The sequence below is a fragment of the Mytilus californianus genome, unplaced genomic scaffold, assembly GCF_021869535.1.
Source record: "Mytilus californianus isolate M0D057914Y unplaced genomic scaffold, xbMytCali1.0.p SCAF_31, whole genome shotgun sequence".
Taxonomy (NCBI): Eukaryota; Metazoa; Mollusca; class Bivalvia; order Mytilida; family Mytilidae; genus Mytilus; species Mytilus californianus.
Genome location: NW_026262681.1, coordinates 2049806 through 2075025, shown reverse-complemented (window position 1 = coordinate 2075025; position 25220 = coordinate 2049806). Strand labels below are relative to the sequence as shown.

At 32.5% G+C, this 25220-nt stretch overlaps 1 protein-coding gene across 6 annotated transcripts; it reads right to left on the bottom strand.

Moving 5' to 3' along the window:
* Positions 1-1402: 1402 nt before the first annotated feature.
* On the bottom strand, positions 1403-24615 carry LOC127736503 (uncharacterized). Of its 6 annotated transcripts, none has more exons than XM_052247045.1 (8): positions 24558-24615; positions 19692-19805; positions 17771-17797; positions 10550-10609; positions 9189-9342; positions 3956-4049; positions 3283-3349; positions 1403-2025 (listed from the first exon to the last, which is right to left on the bottom strand). In XM_052247045.1, the coding sequence occupies exons 2-8, from the start codon at positions 19768-19770 to the stop codon at positions 1658-1660; spliced, it is 849 nt and encodes a 282-aa protein (XP_052103005.1). In that variant the 5' UTR covers positions 19771-19805; positions 24558-24615; the 3' UTR covers positions 1403-1657. The 6 variants fall into 6 exon arrangements, 5 of the variants coding, with proteins under 5 accessions (XP_052103005.1, XP_052103006.1, XP_052103008.1 ...); XM_052247046.1 differs by having other exon boundaries at positions 19692-19799; positions 24558-24609; XM_052247047.1 differs by lacking the exon at positions 1403-2025 and adding an exon at positions 2412-2557 and having other exon boundaries at positions 24558-24607.
* Positions 24616-25220: the final 605 nt, after the last annotated feature.

The following is a 25220-nucleotide window of genomic DNA, read 5'->3' as shown; positions in this document are numbered from 1 at the left end:
GTGTAAAACCATTCAAACGGGAAAACCAACGGTCTAATCTATATGAAAACGAGAAACGAGAAACACGTATGAACTACATAAACAGACGACAACTTCTGTACATCAGATTCCTGACTGAGGACAGGTGCAAACATTTGCAGGGGGATGACACGTTTTAATGGTACCAAACCTTCTCCCTTTTCTGAAACAATAGTATAACATCACAACATACAAAGAGTTTTCGATAAAATCAGAAAGTTTGCAAACATTTTTAGTTCATATGTTTTCAAAGACAACAAAATTAATGCTTTCACAGGGTCTATTATTGTGATTGAAAGTTCTCATAAGTTTTGTCATCAATAACATGACCTGTGAATATATACAGGAAGAAATTTATTATACTTACACATTGTTTTTAGAATTGATAACTTATACGACATAAGTAGAGGCATTTCCTCGAATAACCGAAACAACCTTTTTCTTTACGAAATGAACAAAAACGTACAGATTTATTAAAAAAGTCATTCATAAGAGGATCGCACAAGAAGAATAAGAATATTTGGAAAAATCAGATTTAATGTCTTCAATATGGGTCAATATCCATAATGCGCCCATAAGTACTAATCTTGTAAAGAACTGAATTTTTAAATAATTAAACTGTGTGAAAATAGCGCATTTTTACTTGGTCAAGCGGCATCACATGGGGCCTATCTGGGTTTCCATTTCCGGGGTAATTTGCGTAGATACGAATCACACTTCGTACCTCGAAAAGTTAACTATGTGTGGAAATGTCGCAGCTTCGAAACCCCAGGATTTTGTTGTGGGTTCGCGTTGCGCATTCTTTAGTTTTCCTATGTTTAGTTTTGTATAATGGTGTGTGTCTTTTGGTATTTTCCTTTTTTCATGGCGTTGTCATATATAATATAATATAGATAAATTTAGAAATTATTTAGAAACTAAGGTTCCGACTCCCTCAGTCAATGACAACTTTACTTGAATTTGGTTATTTCTTAGATCGCCTTTGGTCAGGTAGTTTCCGTGTTTAGGAGTTATACATCATTTGTTTTCAAAATGTTGTGTTTGGGCATTCCTGATGATGGAAAATCAATAAAAGTTCCTCGGAAGCGAGAAGTTGATAGTGTTTATTTCATTAAGTTAAAGATGTATTGATAGAAAATGTATCCTCATTTACGAGTTTTTGCTCTAAAGAGTACTTGATGAAGGTTTAAAAAAATACATATTTATCCCACTGCAATCGATATGATATGCTCATTCTGTATCATACCTCAAAATTTGTCGGTACCAATGCCAGTAGGCTTTAAATCTCATTCACTTTTAGGATTATTGCAACATATTTTATTTGATAAACATCCAGTCTTCACCTTAGGAGCGACGAAGGATATTCAATGAATACATTTTGGCTTTATGAAATTTTTTAGATCAACATTGCATTTATTTATGTTAAATACAGCAGGTCAGAAAGATACAATATGAGAAACAATACTAAAGTTTTTCATATCTCTTTTGTCATAACTAATTGGTGTATTTTCGTCAATTGTATGTGCTGCTCACATTGATTCACAATAACACTTAAAACTAAAATATGATGTTTTAAATTCAATGAGACATTGACATTCAATAACCTGCATTGTTTGCAATTAACGACATGTGTTGGTTATTAAATGAAGTCAAAACAGTCATTAAGACATCCACATTCGCGGTCTGCTTGGTCATTTCTGCAGTAACTACAAACACAAAACATAGACCATGGACAGATACATAAAAACATAATCAACTTTTTTTTATTTTCGGCACCTTCTGCAAAATAAGGAAAAGGAAGTAGCAAGAGGACCGATAAAAACATACACACATATATTGTTATTACGAAGGGAAGCATGAGACAGAGGATCAAAAATAGTATTAATTGCCTGAAAATCAATCGCCAACAATAACTGAGACTGTTATCGTACAGTTGTTTATACTTGGTGCACATCAATACACCTGTTAGTATCAAAATCTTTTCAATTGCAGCTGTTTCCAAATGATCTAAAAGAAAAGAATGTGAGAAGTAATTATTCAAAGATATTTGTTATACAGGACAACATTTGTATGTAGATAGTCTCCATTGTAATTTTTAAAATGAAGAGAATATCGTCAAGTTGACAGAATGATGATGATAATGGATAGCTGCTTAAAACCAAGCGGCAAATTAGATGCATATTCATGACGAAAACATGAATGGTAATATCAATTCATTGTACTAGACCGACACGCTGAGCCGGATTTTTTAACTAGCTAGTTCAGACGGCAACAGTCCGCGGGAAGACGTGTCACCCTCCTACATAGACACATTATTCTAACTCAGAGCTTACCAGTCTTTGCTCTTACTCCTCAAATTGACAAGACTTAGTATTTTTAGTATTAACATTTTACCTCAAATTCGTGGTGTTTAAATGCAAAGATCACAATTTGCTGTTTTGTTGTTGATAGATTTGGTTGGTATCAGAACAAAATCCTTAATATAACTGATTATATAGGGTAGTATGCTGTTGAACAGATATTCTCGTATATTCGTCTTCTATAATAGACAAAAACGGGATCAAAACAACCAGAATCGTAAGAATTCCAAAAAAGATAAGAACAGGTTTCAGCTATACATGATTGACATAAGCAAAGATCAATAGTCGAATCCAGAAACAAATTCAAAGAGCATTTACCAATGACTGAATTGTCAAATTGATATAAGTGATTCCTCCGCTAAACATCTCTTGAATATTTATCTAATTACGCGTGTTCCAATATAAGTGCAACCGCCATACAAAGAACAGACATATTATATAAAACCAAACTTTTGGTGGGGTTCATGTTGATCAGTCTTCAGTTTTTCAATGCTGTTTTTGGTTTTGTATTTGGTTTTTTGCCATGGCATTGTCAGTTAACTCGTTTTAGATTTACGACTTTGAATATCCCTCTAATACAGTTCGCCTCTATTCAATAAAATAAGGTTATAAAACAGACAATAATGTGCTTAAATTATAAGCAATTAGGTATAGTTCTTCTTCACATCAGGTTGTCTTATCAGCTGAAGCTTAAGGCAATAAAGATAAATCTCGGATATTCTTGACACAAAATCAGTAAATGCACAGCAAAAAAACAAAATGAAAAGCAAAGCAAAAAGCATATATGTTACATGTACCGATTACTTATGCCGCAGATTCAATATAATGCAAGATACGATTGCTAAGTTGAATATAACAAACAAATGAAATTAGACGCTTTTGTTGTATGATTTTAGCAACTTACAGCTTATGTCAAACGTTGCCTTTTCTGTGTTATGACTGACTGTTGCTACAACTTCGTTGTTCTGATTCTGTAAAATATATGTAGGGCGATTTCCAATTGCATTCACTTGAGTTGCTTGTTCCCAATATAATTTATTTTTTGAAACTGTTGGTATAGGTCTCAAAATAACAAAAACAAAAAACTACTGCAAATTTTATTATATAGTAGAGAGAAATACTATTACTACAAAAGAGATGATTCTGTTTTCTTGCTTATTCGATTTTTGAGGTTCCTTGGGTTTCCTTAATAGACCACCATGATGACACATATATCAAAAAAGAAACTCTTTGGTAGATAGATGTTTTATATATCCAAACGAATAATGTATGAAATATGTGCGATTGTTTTAAATGCTCTTAAAAAAAACATATACCAAACATTACATTTGCATTGTATTCCACAATTGAGAAAAAATAGTCATCTTGTTTTTAAAAAGAAAAAAAAAAAACAGCAAAAGTCGATCTGTTATGTTGATCCTTCATCATAAGTTTAAAACTTTAAACGGTATATTTAGACACAGTTTAAAAAAAAACTTCATTATGGATTCCGTTTTCTGTAAGGTAAATCAATGGCAAATGGTGGTTTTACTATTATAACCTGCGCTTTTAGTTCTCAAATTACATGAAAGACTTACCATTATTGAAGTTTCGGAAGAATAATATTTGAAGTAAAATAACACTTGCAAATTGCCGCCACAAATATCATATGGCGAGTTTAAATCAAACATCCTATACAAAACGAAAACAAAGAATAAAATCAGTCAATCGATACAAGATACATTAAGTTATTAATACAATTTAATCATTTATTTATTAAATTCATTTATTGTATTACTTGTCAATTCTGAGCTAGCTTAATTTTTACACATTCTATCATTAATTATATTCATTTAAAATTATACAAACAATGTCTACAATTTACACAAAGCCGTTAGGTTTCGCGCTAAATGTAAGCACGAGTTTCTTGCTTTTAAATTCAAATAGACATAAAAAGACAAATCAATGTACCATATTGTTAGTTGTTGAAAAATCATCAAGGAGTTTGGACGGAAAAACCCTCCCATCCCTCCCTTTAAACATATTTCTGCTGTTTCTCAATTTATTTTACAGGTTGCAGTTTTCATTAATATTTTGGACATTCTATCCATGTACATGATAAGAAGATCATCAAAAATTGTCATGGCAGAACTTGCTTGGATTTAATTGATTATTGAGATGGCGGATTTATCGGATTTCTCTGCTTTGGTTGACCCAGCAGAGACAATTGTTATACACTGACTGGTACACCCGTATTACACAATTACACAATTTCACAATTTCTTTTCACACATCAACTATATACAATAATAAAAAAACCACAAAAATAACACAATGCAAACATGCGTTTCATGTTTAACGATAAAAATAAGTAAAATATTACATCGAACCGCAAAACCTGTCAATTTCATCTGAAAGTGAAAAGCGAAGCCCAGTCAATAAATAACGAGTTACTTAGTACGGAAAAATGTGAAAAAGAGTATAACAAAAAAAAAACTGAACTCCATGGTAAATTAAGAAAGGAGAAGTCAATAAAAATTGACAAAATCAAACGTTATCAATCAACGGAACGAGTGAAAAACAACTGTCATATTCCTGACTTAGTATAGACATTTTCCGAAGAAAATGGTGGGTCAAACCTAGTTTTATAGCAAGCTAAACCTCCCACTTAATATGCTGGACTTTTTGATCGACAATATATTTGTTGAGTTTGGAGGATTGATATTTCAACAGACAGTCGGTATTCCAATGGGTACTTATTGTGCATCCAACATTCATGTATTTACTGGCCGACTTGTTTTTGTACTCTTATGATGCAGAATTCATTCAGAAACCTCTAAAAGAAAAAAAAAAGCACCTTGCGAAATTCTTTAATCTTACCTTCAGATATATTGATGATGTCCTATCACTGAATAACCCATATTTCAGTCAATACTTGCATCTCATATATCCCAGTGAACTTGAAATTAAGGATACTACTGATACTAGAAGGACTGCTTCATACCTTGATCTTTTCCTCAATATTGACACAGATGGACGACTTCAGACAAAAATCTATGCCCCGTCGTATGGTGTTTACATATCTCAATTGATACGTTATGCTCGTGCATGTTCACACTATACGGACTTCATATACAGGAGTATGCTCCTTACGCAGAAACTGCTCCAACAGAGTTATGAGGAGGAAAGATTAAAAATGACACTCTGTTAATTTTATGGACACCATCACAAATTGGTTGATCTATACGATGTGTCGGTGTTTAAAGTAACTAACGACATTTTTACCACGTGTTAGATTGTGGCTTACCATCTACATCGTCTGGTCTGCTTAGTACCTAACGTGACCTATTCCAGAATATGACTGTTTTGCCGAGTTTGAATTCACATTGCTATACGACATGTCTCGGTATTTATATATCCAACATCCATGTATTTAGTTATGATGTTTCTTTTGTAAGTCCGGTTGGATGTTTTGTTATGTCTTATGTTCGCTGTTGGAGACGACGTAGTTCGGTATTTATATATCCCGCTTTCGGGCATTTTATTGTTATTTTCTTATACGTGTGGGTTCGGTGGGTCATTTTGAGCTGAGTTATTGTCTGTTTATTTCGTTTGTGGTTTGAATTCTGTATTTTCGGTACATTTCACATATGTCTTATTTTTCAGTATAATCGAGTTACTCGTGGTTCGTCTACAGGTTTTTGTTTTATGTTGTATGTTTTCATGTGTGTTTACTGTTTGGTCTTACATGATCTTGCCTTATATTACAGTTATTTTATTTTTATTTTTATTTTCTATATGTATGTAAAAGTTAAGATTAAAAATCAGCTACTTCATTTGTATGATTTTAAGTTTAAAACAACTATATGCACAGGATTTATTTGTTTATACACAGTTTTGATTTAGAAGAAAAACCAACATAATTAGAAAATACAAATAATAACACTATTACAAACACAATTCGTTTGTGGTATCCTGGTGTGCTGTCCTAAATTCATGGGAGGTGTCCGTTGTTATTCTGCGGTTTACATGTCGTAATGTACTATTATATTATTCATTAATGTATTTCTCTGTGCTGAGTGTTCTTGTGTTTGTTTCTACTGTATTCCTGTCACGTAGTGTTGTCATTTTAGCTGTATTTTTAACATTGCCATATAAACGGGAGGTTTGCTAGCCATTAAACCAGGTTCAACCCACCATTTTTTCTAAAAATGTCCTGTACAAAGTCGGGGATATGGCAGTTATTATCATACAGTCCGTTTCTATGTATGTTGGCTTTTGCTTTTGTTGTAGTTCAGTGTTTCTGTTGTTCCGCTGTTTTCCTCTTACAGTTGATATGTTTCCCTCGATTTTATTTGTTAGCCAAAATTGTGTAAACATGCATCACAACTGACTAAAACACTTAAACAAACATACAAATAAATTTACAAAGACGCCCACACAAAAAGTGTTTTATGTGATAGTAAATTTGACAATTTGACAAAGACACCAAAAATGTTGTTTTGTAGTTGATAGTGTTTTGCCAAAGATTTCGAGAAAAAAAGTTTAGGTAGTTGATAGTTTATACCGTATAAAGCACATACCTTCTCTATAAAGTATAAATTAAGTAAAACATAAATACAAGGGTAAATAAAATGGAAACAACACTGTATAAAAAACCCTCTTCGTCCGAATCACTCATCAGGACCCACCTATACCCGGAACGGCTAAAGTCAAAAACCCGATAGCGGGATGCATAAACACCGAGTCATGTCAAAAGTCATAAGGCCAAAAGAAACATAGCACGAAGACAAATAAAGGGAAAATTGTAAAGTGAATAAAAAAATGTACAAATTCAGCATCTAGAATCTATATCTCAAGACGTTCTTGTGTTAGTAGACACTGAGTATTTATCTATAAGTTCTTGGTACTTTCCCATGTACTTATTGAGAAAAAAGATGAGACGTTCTTTGACAAAACCCAGGATCATTATTTTTTTTAACAGACACCGGTGACGTTTTACAAAGTCTGAGTAGCAGCTGCAAGCCTTTGAATATCGTATGAGTTGAGAAATGTATACTCCATTCGTAGGTGAAGTTGGGATATTGCTGCTAAGGTGAGTAAAATTTATAATTTTGAAATTGAAACGTCTCGTTCGTCATAGGTTCTTGTACTTAGAGGGTAGTGTCTAGAAATGAGGTAGAGGAAGCTGTATCTATGGTTTCTGTAATCTCTAGTTCAGGAGGATATCTATTATTGGGACCCAATCAGAAAAGTTTGGATTACTAATGGAAAGAACAGCGTCACTACACCTGATTGTTAAATTAAATGATCTAGCTTCTTCGATTTTCTTTTTTTTTGCAAGTGTCTGGAGTAACTCGGACTCAAGAAAATAAGAAAATGTCGACCAGAAGTGGTACACTGTTGGTTTCCATAGGAATGCCGACAACCTGCTGGAACATTCTGCGTCCAAATTCAACAAATGTGTTGTCAATGAGAAACTCTAGCATACTGAACACTTGTTCTTTGGTGTATCATGTTTTATTTTCGGACTCGAAAACAACTAGTTTGTAGCGCATGGTACCATGGTTATGGACAAAAGCATTGTGGATTATTTTTTAAGAAGAGTTTTTAATTTTTCATGTGGTATGTAGGTGTAAAAGGGGGAGGGGTTGTAGTGAAATGTATGATGGCTTAATGAAGCAATCTTTTAGTATACAGAAGTGCGTGATCGTATTTGTCGGGTTTTGAGATATTTCTGGTCGTTAGAAAAGCAAAATTTTTGGATATTTTTTTTTATAGTTTAACATTAGCGTTGGTGCAGAATTATAGAATATATTGCAATACTTATAAAGATTCAGGAAATTAATTTTTCGCACGTTGTCGGTCTCTGTGAATGAATTTATTCAATTATACTGATGTTGAACATTACTATGAACACCAATTGAGCCTCTTTTTTTTCATAGCAGACTTGTTCTTGTATTGCTATGAATCATAGTTCATGGCCAAACTCAGTACAGACCCGTTTAGATTTCATTTAATTCCTAAATTAGACACCACTTATCGTTATCTTGTTGATATTTCTCTTTAAACAATCGAGAAATCTCTAAATATACTGCCAATGTTTACCCAAAGGATCGTACTTTAAATAAATCAAATTTAAACCTACAATCTGTCAATATCTATATTTTGGCATTGCAAAAGATCATGTTTTTGTTTGACTGTTGATGTCGTCTTTAAACTAAATCCATTGGATGTAGGTTGTGTACTGAATGATATTTTAGTCTAGATACATGTTTCTTTTTATTAGTTACTATTGGCTTGGAACTAGCTGTGCTTTGTATCGATCTAATAAGATAAGTACTTTTCAACAGAATTTTTTATAGTTTTTTCTAATGGTGTACTGTTACTCCACTGTCTCAGGTCAGTGAATTTTGCCAGCAAACATGTTTAAACCCGCCACATTTTTTATGCGCCTGTCCCAAGTCAGGAGCCTGTAATCTAATGGTTATCGTTTGTTGTTGTATGTCATTATTGCTTTTCCTTTATTGTTTTGTACATAAATCAGACCGTTAGTTTTCTCGTTTGAATTGTTTTACATTTGTCATTTCGGGGCCTTTTACAGCTTACTATACGTCAAGGGTTTTGTTCATTGTTGAATACCGTACGGTGATCTGTAGTTGTTAACTTTTACGTCATTTGGTATCTGGTGGAGAGTTGTCTCATTGACAATCGTACCATGTCTTCTTATTTCTATACTTACTCTCAAAACATCTTTGCTTAAAATATAAGAAAATTATATGACTTGGGTATGTTTAGATAACGGAAAAAAAAATGATAATTTCAAGTTACCCTTTTCTCACACTTCCCATCTCAAACCCAGCCGGACTAAACACTTTCAGAATATTTCTAACACAATTCTGACTTTCAAGCTCTCCTTCAATCAGTAGCATTCCGTTGTCAGCTTTTAAACAAATAAACTTATCTGTAGCTAGTTCATTATTACCTGAAACAAGGTCCCGGTATATATTATGTTTATTCAATACTTTGGTAGAGAAATAAATGCAAATTAAAAACAACCCAGATGATAAATTAATTCATCGTACCGCAATATAAACACGTGTCACAAATTTTTTAAAAGAGTAAGAGCAATAATCCTATACAAAGAGAAGAACATGTGTGTATTTCTGTCTAACTTATATCAAGTGGAAACACAGTCAACACCGATCTTTCATTAAAAAACACAGTGAAGGCACTAAGGCCAATATTTGACTAAAATTCTAATAACAAAGCTTAAAGTATTAACACAAAATCCAAAATTAACCCTAGATTACTGTACATGCGAATAATCATGGAAACATAAAATGATACATAAAAATACCAAAATAGTATAAAAAAATATCTAGCTATAAGGTAACTTCAAAAAGGAAGATGTGCATAAAAACTGTCAAATCAAACGTTATACTTTATTTACCATTAGAACGAATGAAAGACAACTGTCATATACTTGACTTGGTACAGGCCTTTTCCATGGAAAATGGTGATTAAACCTAGTTTCATAGTTGGCTTAAAATCCCAGTTGTGTGACAGTTGTTTATAGTTCCGTTATATTGACAAATTTGGTGAGAAACCCAAACAGACATAATTGGTTAATGTGGCATTCATTAGGATCCAGCAGCCAAACTTTGGAAAAATTTCTTCATTTCCCATCTTGTACATTTTGTAATTAAACCTTTTGATATATTTTCCAATGTCAAAGTATGAATGCACCAAAATTTCAACTTTATATTGGAGAAGTTATGTACAATAATTCTGTTATTTTGTTGTGACTGATTATTCGACACAGGTAATACGGATAAAACAACAGCATGGACATTCAATATAATGACGAAATCGTGACGTAACATTTTAAATTTTCTTAAATTCATTGATACTTCTTTATTCTTTGCACTATCCTATATTATCGGACGAATTTGATATAATTCACGACAACTTCATTTCTATGGGTCAAAACGAGCTTTAATGGCCCCTCTTCATTTTCACAAAGACATATTTAAATGCTAATGTTGATACAAAAAAGCAATAGCCTACTGAGTAGAGTAAAAAGTTCACCTATCATCACTCATAGTCGGTGTGCTGTTTTATATATTCTAGCTGTGTCGATTGACTTAACATTACTACAAACATATGACAATCTAACATACTGGGCTTACTTTCTGTAACAATTATTGCCTCTTCTCCATCGGTGCCATCATAATCTATTATATATGTTCCTAGAATAAGTGGAATATATCAAATTAATTATATTTTAACATTGGTAAATATCAATGAGAAAGTAACCAAACAACACTACAAATCAAATAAAAGCTTAAGGTATGACGGTTAAGATATAATTCTGAACAAAAGACACTATCGTATCAAAGACCTGTTTTCGTATTAAATGGAATAGTACTTTGAAAGTTCTTTTTTATTTTTTGCTGCAACTCATATAATGTTTTCTTCAATAATGCAAAAAGGTAAATATCACTAATATACTTTCTCGAAGTATAAGATAAACACTTACACCTTGAAAACATCTATGTACATTCGGATATACAGTTTTTCAACATGTTGTATGCACGTATTCCAATGGGCACCAATTACACCTCGTTAAAAACAAAACACTTGTTCCTGTGTTGTTATGAATATTTCGAGTAGTCAATAATTCTCTAAAGCTTAACAAACCGCCATAATTTGGGAACTTATGGACCTACCCTTACATACATTAGATATAAATAGCAATAACTGTCTTTTCCTAGCTTAGGTATTTCAGATCCACACGAGAAACTCTTTACAAAACTTTACGACAAAACAGACGATGTTCCTTTCCTTATTGTTAATGTTACTTTTTTTGGACGGTGATGTTCATTTTATTTGTTGTATTTTTTCGTATATATCTCAACTTGTTCGGTTTTCTTGTGTCTGTAGTAACATTATAAATTTCGATGAACAATATCTATGTATTACAGTTTAAGTGATTAAGTCAGGAATTAGTCACCACAAATTACTGAAATTAAGAAGACAGTTCAAATCTCGAAAATCGATTAAGAACCGACAAATCAAGGCAAAAAAACCCCTGAGGAAATCACAACAAAAGGAGCGAGACCGGGTGCGTCGACAGTGTATGCAACTACAGCTATGAATACATCACCCACAAAAAGAATCCACATTCAGTCAAATGGCACAATACAGAATAGGACACAATCGATAGAATTACAGATCAGACGACTATACGACTATACGGGTATCTACAATAGAAGCGGAAGATACTCAATTGATAAACAAAGTCATAAGTCGAAGACAAATTGACATGACACAAAACGAATAACGACCAAAAGACAAACATCAGTCTTCGAAATACAACATAGAAAACTGAAGAGTAAGCAACACGAACCCTACAAAAAACTGGGAGCTGCTCCGGTAGGTTGAGTCCGTAATTTAGATCAGTTCGGCTTAAATTTTTCGATCATTTACACAAATTGTTTTGAATTGGTTATCAAAAACTGATTGGTAGTTTTTTTGTCACCGATAGTATTAACCGCCCAGCATTCACCAATTTTGTGTTGACATGAAATATCATTGATACATTTATTTTCTGTAAATTTACTGATTAAAAAAAACTTTTAAAGTATTCGAAATAGTTAGGTTTGTCTAAGCTTCGACATAGGTACTCTTAGCCGTAGTTGACTTTTTTAGGAATTAATGGGTTCAATACTCTTCAACTTCGTATTTGATTTGGCTTTCCAAATGTTATAATTCGAGCGCCATTTAATATTTTTATACAGAAGAAAAGCGTCTGGGGTAGCACATTTTAATGATATAGGTATGTTTGATGAGTTTATTATATTAAACCTGTCATAAACTCTTTGAATATTGTTTGTTATCGGTTCTTACTTTGGTTGTGTTACTTACGAATTAAAACATAACTAATTATGCATTGCAATACAGTTATAACACTTACGATCCTCCATCATCACGGCTGTCGATACCTATAATTTGACATTGTACACGGGCAACTTTTGTTAGGCAGTTTGAGACGTCCTTATGAATCCATTGTACGTTTCCTAATTAGTATTTGTACATGTTATCTGGATTGTGGATATATAGATTTAGAAAAATATCAGCCCGCGAGCCAGAATATGAAGCTAAATGTCGAGTGAGCGTAGCGAACGAGCCATTTAGCTTCATATTCTGTCGAGCGGGCTGATATTTATCAATATCTATACAATCCACATTCAGATAACATTTTTATCATCTTTAAAAACAATGTTTTTGATTAAAATTTCCTTTTTTAATAATTTCGCGGGAATATGCAGGGTAAAATATTCCCATTAACTACATGAAGAAAAATGTTTTTTGTACATGATAATGCATATATGGATGTATAATATTTGAAGATGATACAAAAAAGAAGAAACAAAGCTTAATGATAGAACGAAAGATCGAAATATTTCTTATCACCAGACGAAGAAAATTTCTACTCGCTGACTGCTGAACAACTTTTAAGCATACGCTGCATAAAAAAAAATCCAGAAATATCGTATCAAAATGTTGTTTGTATCAAGTCTGAGAGTACATAAAGATTTAGTAGTCGTCATTCGTTAAGGAGAAGTTAATTTGAGAAAGACAGGTATTGGTAAAATGTCCTTTTTGTAAGTAACACCTCGACATCTCGCACCTTGTACCCGCCATTTGTACGTGAGAGGATATGGAAGCCGAAGGTAGGTGTTATTTTTGTACCGAGTTCCCCACCAAATTGCATTGGGACGGTATTTGGTTCAAGTTTTTGGGTACCATTTCCTATAAGTGCTTTGCCTAATGTTATCATTGAGGAAAACATATTTTCCGCAGGTATTTTCTTTCCTATTAAAGAAACAATAACAGAACCAGATCACCTGAATTTTTGAAATGTTTTTCAATATTGCTTCGCTGCATACTGTTGTTGGTCCATGTACATTGATATAAATGTATCATTCTTTTGGTAACTTTGAGTTAAATGATAAGATACATCATGTTTATGATTCTTGGAGAAATGTATATGCTTTCAGTGTATTCAACTAGGTAGCTCAGGGGTCAGAGCATCTCTTTATGAGAAGGTCTTAGGTTCAAATCCTAACTTAGTTACACTGAAACAGTAAATACTATAAATGGAATCTTAACATGTTTAACATGTATAAATCATTTAATATTTTGCCTACTTGAGTCTATCTCATGTGAATGATCAATGTACATATAGCCAATATAATTATGATTTTCACCAGTTTTAACATTGTAACTTGCAACTGATATTTTATATCAATATATGTAGAAAACCTGACAAATTATACATGCTAATTGATAATCATAAACAACCATTAATGCACCCCCCCCCCCCAAAAAAAAAATCCTTACCTTTCATTTTATAATTGATTATACATGTACATGTTATTTGGTTGTGGATATATAGATATAGAAAAATATCAGCCCGCGAGCCAGAATATGAAGCTAAATGTCGAGTGAGGTGAGCGTATGTGTTTTGATCATTGTTAAAGATGACTGACACGTAAATTTGCTTTCATCTCAAGTTGATAATCTTTTTATTGGTGTTTTTATATTGCATCTTCTTATTTTTTTGTTATTTGCAGACTGGTTTCAGGTTACATGAAGTAAATTGAAGCTTTAAACAATACTAGTAATAATAGGTTGATATGCAATATGATTTTTTTTGGTACATTTTGTAATTTGCTCTCTTTGCAAATACATTAAATCATAATTGCTTAAAGCATAAATATTTTTACACATTTTCAGTATAAGACTATTTTTATTTTCTTTACACTTGTAGTAAGATACTGATACAGTGTGAGTCTTATTATTTGTAGAGCATCTGGAGAAATTCATATTATTTTAGCAATTGATTTGATACATGAAATACATTTGTTGGTCAGATATTTATTGCGTTTAGTTTTAAAAAGTTGTTAAAACATACCGAGTAATGAAAATATTGGACAATCCCACAACTAATAAATGAATTGAATGATTATTATATTTTAGAAATCACTATCACTGTCAATTACGCAGAGACTCTTTCTTTTGTTCTTTTTGTTGTCATCTGAGTGTTGTTGATTTGACGATGTCCCATTATTAAAGGTAAAATTGAAATTTCCACCATGGAATGTTGCATTTGTGAAAAGACCACTCATTGCGGGATGTAAGTCGAAAAAGTAAAATTTCCTTTGTAAATTGACTGTTTACTGTCGTTACTGACAGTTGATTGAGTCTGTGTTGATGTTATTGTCTCTAATACTGGTGAGGTATTTTCTTTATTATCTGATTTGGTAACTGTAGGATGATCTAATTCTCTTGTTGAAGATAGCATTATTGATGTTTTTTTCTGTTGTTCCAAGCTTGTTTTGGAGTACGACAGCAAACTGTTAACATTTTATGACCTGTTCTTTGTACAATTTCTGTGTCTTGCACTCCATTGTCTTTTTGTTTTTGGATTGAACCCTTCCTTGCACTATGACCAGTGAGTCTTTTATCGTTATTGGGTAGTGCTTCCGTGGCCATATCTTTTATTATTTTAGCAATTGATTTAGTTCCAAGTCTTAGACTTTTGTACCAAAGAATTTTTTATTCAAAGTTATCATCTTGAAACGTTGAAGCCTGAATATAAAAAGGGGAATCATCTTTTTTTTTCATGGTTTCTGGTCTTTTTTGTCGAAAAAGTTTATATTGAAACACAGGACATCTGGTGCGGTTAATTTTGTTTTCTACTGCGATTGGTACTGATTTTCATAGATTTGTTATATTTTCGCCCTGTCTTGTTTTTGTTTGCCTTTCACGACAATACTGGAGGTATTCGTCTCCATTTGTGTCAACTTTAGTGATATATCACCCCTAACATAAATTGTAATGTTCAGTAACTCCTCTTAAACCAAAATGGTAATTGCTATTAATATATACTGTGTTTATAAGAGAGCGAGGGCTATTTGACCCCATAACTTTTTTCATATAAAATTTGTTGAGATCGTCATCTGTAAAGGGTCTGCAGCATTGGGTTTATTACCAAGACCAAGTGATTTTAAGTTTTTAAATTTTGCGCTCAGAGTCTGACGACTTTTGTGGAACTCATCATCAGTCATAATATTGCATTCATACGCATTATCCTTTAAATATCGGCTAATGCTCTGCTGTATTGACTTGAGAGATGATGGTTCATATTCAATAGTACCATTTGTTTGTTTTTCCTTCGTGGCGCTAAGAAAGAAAAAACTAAGATATCTGTCCAACTGGTGTGGTGGTATTTGTTCAATGTTTCTTTTTTCCTCATGTTTTGATTTTAAGAACAATTGTAAAATTTTCAAATCAGACTTTGTTTTCTTGGAAGTATTTTTATTAAGTTGCTCTTAAAGGAAGGAGTCTATATCAGCATCTGTTACATCTCTGAAACGGTCACTCTCTGATGCTTTTGCTAAGGATGTTGTGCCAAAAGATGCAGTTTGATCACTGTCAGTTTTAGTGTTCTTGTCTTCTTTTGCATTTTCCTTTTGTTTTGCATTTGTGGCACTTTGTTTTTGAATTTTGTGAACATTTACAGGGAGATATTGATATCTAGCGCTTGAATTTGGATTTGAGAAGTCCCAGTAACTGCATGAAGGGCTGTCCATTTCACTTAATAATGTATTTTTGTCTGAATTGTCTCCCGATTCCCATGATTCACTCTCAGTATCAGTGGCCATTCTGTGTTTTTGTTTTGTTTTGTTTTGTTTCAGCAGACGAAATAAGTGCTTTAGACTTGTCTGGAAAAGGGTGTTTGAGCTCTGATATAGATCTTTTCATAATTTAATGTAAAATGTTTTAGCTTTACTGTTATTAAACACAAGTGCATTTAAACAATTTAGATTTAATTTGTTATTGGTTTTACTGTGAATAATTGGTTTATACTGTAAATGTAGTTTTAATCGTTAAATTTTCCACCCCCGCTTTGTTGACAACTGTTTCGGTAGACTGATCTCAATGTAGGTCATATCAGGAGTTCATGTAAGGTCACAGAGTTCAATTGAAAAAAAAGTAGTCCCGGCAGACGTTATTAAGAATCCGGTGGGACACGTTTTTACTATTGCTTATTCAAGCATAAAAGGTAAATGTTGCAACATAAAAAAAGCACAATGAAAAAATTGGTATGCAAGTGTAATTTATTTGGTCAAGTCATCTTTGTAAGTGACATGATACCATTACAATGATGGAATAAATGTTGGGAGAATTTGTTGATATTTCCTCCTCAAGTTGATAATGTCTCCTCAGAGCACGCGCTATCGTGATACGAGTTTTACACATACGTTGAGGAAACAGATATAGCTGTAGGGAAGGATGATAATATGGAATATCTGTTTCACAGATGACGACGGATATGTTCCAATTGTCGTAACTACAATCTCGTCCCCTTCCCCTGAATGTGACTTACATTAACAACACAACGTGTGCCACGTGTGTAGCAGGATCTGCTTACCCTTCCGGATCACCTGAGATCACCCCCAGTTTTTGGTGGTGTTCATGTTGCTCAGTCTTTGGTTTGCTATGTTGTATTGTGTACTATTGTTTGTCTGTTTGTCTTTTTCTTTTTGAGCCATGGCGTTGTCAGTTTATTTTCGACTTATGAGTTTGGATGTCCCTTTGGTATCCTTTGTCTCTCTTTTATTCTTGGAAACACAATTTATTTAGTTGTTATACTTGAAAATCCTTAGCATTTCGAAAAAGTCAAAGTTTTGTAAACAGTTGATATATGACTATGACCATATCAATGATTATTCATATCAAGACAGAGGTGCTAAATACTGGGTTGGTGAGACCCTAGGGAAAGAAACCTCCACCATGGACCCAGTGGTTTTAAATAATTCTAAAGCAAAGTGCAGGAAAACATTTTCCTAAGCTTTTAATAAAATGCAAATTGTCCTCCTGTATCACATTTGATGACTAAAATAAATACTAAACTAATTCTTATGGACTTGTTACAAGCTTTATACGCGTTATCGGCGATTAGTTGTTCTTGATATTTTTCAATATGGACATAACACCAAGACCCTCGCTCCTCAAGTTTTTGCCTTTCACCTTAATTTGTATCGTTTTATTGGATAAGTGCGATCTCAAAATTGGTAAACAACTGCTATTTCAAAATTTACTAATTATTAACAGTATTGCCTAGTGATTGTAACCTTTTAATCTTTATTGACTATTTTACATGTACAAGTTTTGATGTCATAAAAATTTTAAACAAATCAGCCGTTATTTTAGGTATGTAGTTCTGTTAGATACCGCAATATTAAAATGAACGTAATTTTGTCGGCAATACCTAATATTCAAAAGTAGGATCATGCCAAAACAAGTAAAAATACATCTATTAGCATGAAGTGACGTACCTTGAATCTGACTGTGTTCTGAGGCTACTGCAAATTAAATTAAAAAATAATATATCTTTACAAACAAAAAATGTTTCTTTCAAGTACTAATCAATTTATAAATATTTTCTTTCAAATCCAGAAAAACTAGAGAACACAAGTACGGCGAGCAAAAACGTTGAAATGACCCTAGTTTATAACTACTAGGGTATTTTTTTTAAAAATGATTCAGATTATATAGTATACAGTCTCGGGATGATATAGACCTTGAAAATAGAATACAAAATACTTTCCGTTTTATTACATTAGATTGATAGTTGTATTATAGTTTGATTTGTTGTTAGGTTGTTGTTTCATTGACAAACAATCGATATTACTTTCATTCGTATAAAAGTTAATTTTACGGTTCAATTTGGTCATATGGCTTCACGCGTATTCAGGTTTGCCTACACCCGTAGCTTTTGAACTTCACGCGTATTCAGGTTTGCCTACACCCGTAGCTTTTGAACTTCACGCGTATTCAGGTTTTCCTACACCCGAAGCTTTTGAACTTCACGCGTATTCAGGTTTGCCTACACCCGTAGCTTTTGAACTTCACGCGTATTCAGGTTTGCCTACACCCGTAGCTTTTGAACTAATGCTTTTGAGTGTTCGCGATTAAAGTAATTCAAGAAAAGCGCTTCGGACGCGCCAACTTAATAAAATTTTATTTTCATTGAAAGATTAAAGTCCAAATAATTACATGATAAATATATCAAACTAATAGTTAAATGTTTACATAAAATTAAATCTAGCAGACGATAGACTATGGCGTCTTTGAATTTGTTTTGTGAAGCAGCAATAAACAAAGGCTGACTTCATACAGGATAAATAACTCAAAGTTTGAAAAGTATGTTAAACACATCTGTCCAATTGAACTATAAATGAAGGCTACAATAGATACAATTAAGTCTGCATCATATCTTGATTTACATTTAGAAATTGACAATAAAATAAAAGGGTCGGTTAAGAGCAAAACTTTTTGACAAAAGAGATGATTTCAGAGTCCCAAATGTGAACTAACTTTCATTTCTATGTAGCAGTATATACCTTCCAGTGATACGATATTCCAGAGCTTACATTTCCTAATTTTCTTGTTAAAGGATTGCTTCTTACAAGGAAGTCATAAAACCAAGAGATGCTCGACAATTATAAAGACGCCATCACGAGTTATATGTAGTTGACCGTTATGGGACATCTGTTTCACCAATGAAGACAAATTTGTTCCGATTATCGTAACCACCATCCCATTCTCTTTTCCTCGAATGTGACCTACCGAAATATACTTATCACCAGCTTTGTTCTTATATCAGCAACACGACGGTTGTCACATGTTGAGCTGGATCTGCTTACCACTCCAGAGCACCTGAGATCAACCTCAGTTGTTGATGGGGTTTATGCTGCTAAGTCTTAAGTTTTCTATGTTGTGTTTTGAAAAGTGTTGTTTGTCTTTTGGTCCTTTTTCGTTTTCTGCCATGGCAATTTTTGATCGCTTTCGACATATGAGTTTGTTCTGGATTCTTCTTCCCCGCTTCTACTGTATACTTGAGAAGTTCATTGCGAATAAATATGAATTTCGGTTACGGTTGTGGACGCATTAGAAAATTCTTCTATTTTGTGTATTTTCTTTTTCTTGACATATCGACAAGTTTACGAAAAATGAACATAAAATATTCTGAAGTGAAATATCATCTTTTTGGTAAAATTATGAATCATAAGAGTTGGAGCCCGAAATAATTATATTCCTTGTAACAAATTTTGCACTGATTAATATCCTTAAATGCTTAGTGAAATAAAAAGAAATAGAGTGCAGGCTCTTATTTCCGAATATATACCAAACTTGGTGTATTAATTGTTTTCTAATGGTCTTATACCCTAGATTCATTTCGTCCTATAAGCTTACAGTTTTGTTTGATGCTTATTTTATTCAACCTTTGAACATGCTGAATTATCTCTGGAGTTTTCTTCAGACTGGTCGACATCCCAATTGATCGTATACGTACCCACTTAGCTGTAACTATAGATAATGCATGTGTAGATACAGGTTGGCTTATTTATTTGTATCGACTTATTAAAGGAAAGGGTTTTACATATCAACATAACTCGCTTCATGTCAAGTGCACAACCATCTCAAATTAGAGTCACTTAGACGCAAACATGTATCTTTTCGAAACATGGGTTATGAAAAACAAGTTTATAGTTAAAGTATACATTGCATCAAGGCCTATGAACATTTAATGTATTATGAAAAGAACAAAGAAGTAGATATATTGTGACTAAATCATCGCATATTTACAGGTTATTTCAGTGCTACAGACTTTAAGGCTTATTCAACTTTTATTTGATTCGTCTTCTGTTTTCATTCGAGTGCCACTGATGAGCATTATGATTATGTAGACGAAACAAGCGTCTAGCGTTCAACATATAAGCCTGGTGTCGTTGATGAATTTCTTTTAATATTTATTTTGAGTACTCCTTTGGAATGGAATTTTATTCTTGTCTTATAGTGAATGCTATAAAATTTTGGCTGATTTATTTTTTTATATTTTTTATATTTTGTTTTTCTTCATCTTATATAATAATCATATACATTCTTTTATGAAAGTTGGATCCACCACATGTATTACTATTATGACCTGACAGTGCCAATATTAATGTTATGTTAAAGGAAAAAAAAACAAAACAAAAACAAAAACTGATATTCCTTTACGATTAGCATGATATTAATCGAAAATTATTATTGACACAACATACATGTGCTCAGAAAAACATACTGTGGCATTTGTTTTCATTATTTTCTCTACAAATGTAGAAAGTATACATCATTTAACATATATATATTTCGAACCGTCAATTTGTGATGTGCATCAAGTTACGTTACCCCCCCCCTATTTTTATGATCAACATTTCTTGTATCATAAAGTGAATTGTTTAAATGGTTCCCATTTCTCACTATTTTCTCACCTATTGCAGGCGAACAGTGAAAGCTGGATGATAATTTTTCAATAATGTTATCATTTTTTAACATCTTAAGTACTATCTTCACACAATCTAACAGTGAGCTATATCTACAAGAATAGATATAGAACGACATGAGGACATTGAAAGCATTTCCCGCTATATCTATAATATACCAAGAGAATGTTTTATTTTGATATCAGATGCTCATAACTGCAATCTGATTCTCTATTATATTTTTAGTGGTAACCTCTCACAATGTAACATACCCAAAAAAAATTTTGTATTGTCTCTTTTGTTTCATTGTAAAAACAGGTGTGTTTCTTTAAGTTTACATTTATATAACAGGTCATCTGTGCTAACAGTACTGTGCAGAATTTTGTAATGAAAAATATCAGTTTATTTCTTAAAGTACACCCAAAAGTGTTCACATACAGAAAATCCCAGCGATCTTAGATTTTTTTCCCATTCATTATGTGACTATATGATACCGTGTTTATTCAGACTTCTAGGGAACATTTGAAGGTACGCGGTAATTTAACGTGTAGTTATTTATTATTGCTTAAAGTATTATTACGCAATAGTAAATTTAAGAAAAGATATTGAACATTTTTTACCTGATAAAACTTAGAAAAAACTGCACCATACTTGTGCGTTTACATCTTGCCGCTTTTTCGAACTTTCTATAAAAAATCTGAAACTTGCGACAATTAAATGATTGTTTAAATAAACTACCATGTTCGTGTACACATTGATTTATACTCACTTAAGTTCTAGAAAAGCACTCGGGATTGTTGTCATCCCAAAATGTTATCCTGATTATCGCTTAGGACGTGTCAACGTACGGATTTATTTGTATCCGTTTTATACCGGGTGAAACAGGATTTTTTGTTATAAATGGGTATGTATTTGAGCTTAAAACTGTTACCAATAATGTGCAAAAAGGGGAAAATGAACTCAATTTCATAAATTATGCAGAAGACTATGTGAAACCCTTCATTACCTTATATACTATTTTAGAAATGCACTTTACGACAAAAGAGACGATGTTTCATTCCCTATTGTTAATTTTCCTTTTTAGACGGCGATGTTCCTTTGGTTTCATCCTACGGTGTTTATATATACCAACTCGTTCGTTATGCCCGTGTGTGTAGTCATGTCATAGATTTTAACGAACGTAATCAATGCATCACTGGTAAATTATTAAGTCAGGGATTTCGTTACCAAAAATCACATTAAAACAATTTTATAATTTTGATTAGTAAATTTGACTGTACCTGTAGAAAACTTTTTTAAAACGGTATTTCACATCCTAAATTTTTTCAGTGTATGTTTACTTGTTTTTTTGTTTATATGTCTTTATGATCGAGTTAAGCCAATTCAATTGATATTTTATAGTGTGTCTTTTTATGTTGTAATGTTACACTACTGTTTCACGTTAGGGTGAAGGTTGGCGCCTGTTAAAACGTTTTATTTTTCTGCATTTGTATGTGCCTGTCCTAAGTCATGAGCCTGTTGTTCAGTGGTTGTCGTTTGTTGGTGTGTTCATTTGTGTTTCTCGTTTTTATATAGATTAGACCGTTGGTTTTTCTGTTTGAATTGTTTTACACTAGTCATTGTGGGGCCCTTTATAGCTTGCTGTTCGGTGTGAGCCAAGGCTCCGTGCAAGGCTCCGTGTTGAAGGCCGTACTTTGACCTATAATTGTTTACTTTTTATACATTGTGACTTGGATGGAGAGTTGTCTCATTTGCACTCATACCACATCTTCTTATTTATATTATAAATTAAGTGTCGTTATCGGTGACATGACAATTTTATGTACAGTCATAAAGACTAGAAACTCAGCATAGCCGAATTGAACTTTTTTTTTGTGTGAAAGTTCTAACAGTGACTTTAGATGAAGATCAGCAATAAAAGTAATGTTTCTTTGCTTTTGTTTATATTTGATTTAAAAAATAACCCACAATCAAGTGACAAAATTTCTAGACCTTATTCTACAATATTAAATCTGACCTTCTTAATACTCATTACGTATCTATCCATTATTCAAAAGAAACAGCACTTGTTTTTCTTGTTTGTATTTCAGAAAAGTTCTCCGAGTGTTCATGTCTACGAGCAAACAGGGGAAAATGAACTTTTAGGTATAAACTATGATATTTTGCTGTCGATAAGACTGCATGTAATTTTGAACAGAAAATTGAAAAGATAAATACATTATTAAATACTTGGATTTACCAAGATCTTTCATACCTGAGGAAAATAACAGCCATAAAGTCTTGTGCATTGTTAATTCTCATTCAGTCATTAACAGTATTGCCAAATCCTTCTTTGACAATTTCAAGAAAATTGAAAATATTTTGTTAAGTTTCTATGAAATGGTCAATCCAATATAGTTAAAAGCAATGTTAAAATTGGATTATATGATACTGCCTCACATTGAATAATGTTTATGTTATGCACTGAAAATGACATAGATTCATAAATTATTAAACTCTTTTAATATTTTTCCTAGGAATTTTTTTCACTTAAGTTCTAGAAAAGCACTCGGGATACAAAATACAAAATATGTTGCAGATAAAATGTGGGTGATGAATAAGGTTAATATTAAAAAAATTTCATATCAAAATAACAAGATGTGATATGATTGCCAATGAGACGACACAACTCTTCACCAGAGACTAAATGACATAGAAGATAACAAGTATAGGTCAACGTACGACCTTTAACAATGAGCAAAAACCATACCGGCTAGTGAGCTATAAAGACCCCGAAATGACAAATGTAAAACAAACGAGAAAACTGACATACGATGTATGTACAAAACAATAAATTTGTTGAACCAGTTATTCATGTCCCTTTTGACAATGGATTAAGATAGCTGGTATGCTGATAGTGTCTGGTGATTATACATTCTGATGACACCTTTCTCTAACCTAAACATTAACCGATGATGATACATTTGAAATACATGTGTTAAAGAGATAAACTAAAAAAATATGTAAAAATCGTTATTTAAGAGCACTTGCTCCAATAAGGATTCTCCTTACAGTTTCAGCAATGTTGGCTTATTTGTAGATCTTGCCTTGCTGATCACTTTTCTAAATTGAATATTCTTTCTGTCTATCAAAGTTTTCAAAATAATCAGCAAAAATAAAAAAAAAATGTTAAAATTTTACATTTAAGGGCAATAACTCCTATATGAAGTCGTCTGACAGTTTTGACGTAAATGAACAGAAGGTAGATCTTAACATTCAAACATTTTTGCCCCTGTCAAATTGTCTCTATTGATAGAGGTTTTCAAGATAATAGACAAAACTTGCATTTTACCCCTATGTTCTATTTCTAACCATGTCCGTCATGTTTTTTACAGACGAAGTCATCGGACACATTTTAAATATATAAACCCTAATGATGGGTTTGATCAAGTTTGGTTAAATTTGAACCATAAGTTTCAGAAGAGAAGACTTTTGTAAGGTATAAACCAAAAACGCAAAACAATTGTAAAATTCGTCATAAAGAGCAATAACTCCAATAAGGAGTCTTTTCGATTTCAGTCATGTTTGACTTATTTGTAGATCTTGTCTGTCTGATCAATTTTCCTTAATGAAATGATCAGAAGGTAGATCTTAACATCTCGAACATTTTTTCTTCTCAGTTTTAAACCAAATTCAAGGAAACATGCTAGTGTCAATAGGTTTATGGGACCAGAAACGTTGATCGAATGTGTCGACAAACGGCAAAAATCTCTTTCAAATCAAAATCAGAATTTCTCTTCAGCAGACCTTTGTACATATTCAACATATAACTTACTTTTATTTAGTGTCTTCTTCTACCTACCGACAATACAAGCTGTGTGAATCAAAATAAAGTGTAGGCCTACCTATTCAACTTTATTTAAATATCCATACATTTTGGATATAGCTCTGCTGAAATCCAACAAAAGATATACTATTGATTTCTGTTTTAAACTACTTAATATTTTTTAATTAGGGCAGTAAAGCTGTATAAATTACATTTCTGTCAAATCTTTCCTTAATAAAAATGAAGATTAATCCTATATAAATTTCAATAATTAACTCGGGAAAAATGTCCTATGGCAGTACAGAAAAAATATAAGTTAATATAAAAGGCATTGGCTAGATATTTTATTTATGGATTCAACGAACGACTGAAATCACAACTACACACGTTAACAGGTATCAATAAAAAATTGGTTAACAGATACGATATGTATGTGTCTCCACTTACTACCCATATGTTTTAATGGTCTTATATCTTTAGATACGAGATATGTGTGTTATCTATACAGTACCGATTGTGTCCTTTTACAAATATTATACTTTTACTTAGTGTCTATTATCGTGACAGGTTATGTACGCATAGCAGTGATGCTTTAATACCACGTTGACGCACTCGAAGGATTTCATGCAAATCCTTCAGTTTTTGTTTATATCTTGATGTATTTATGAGATT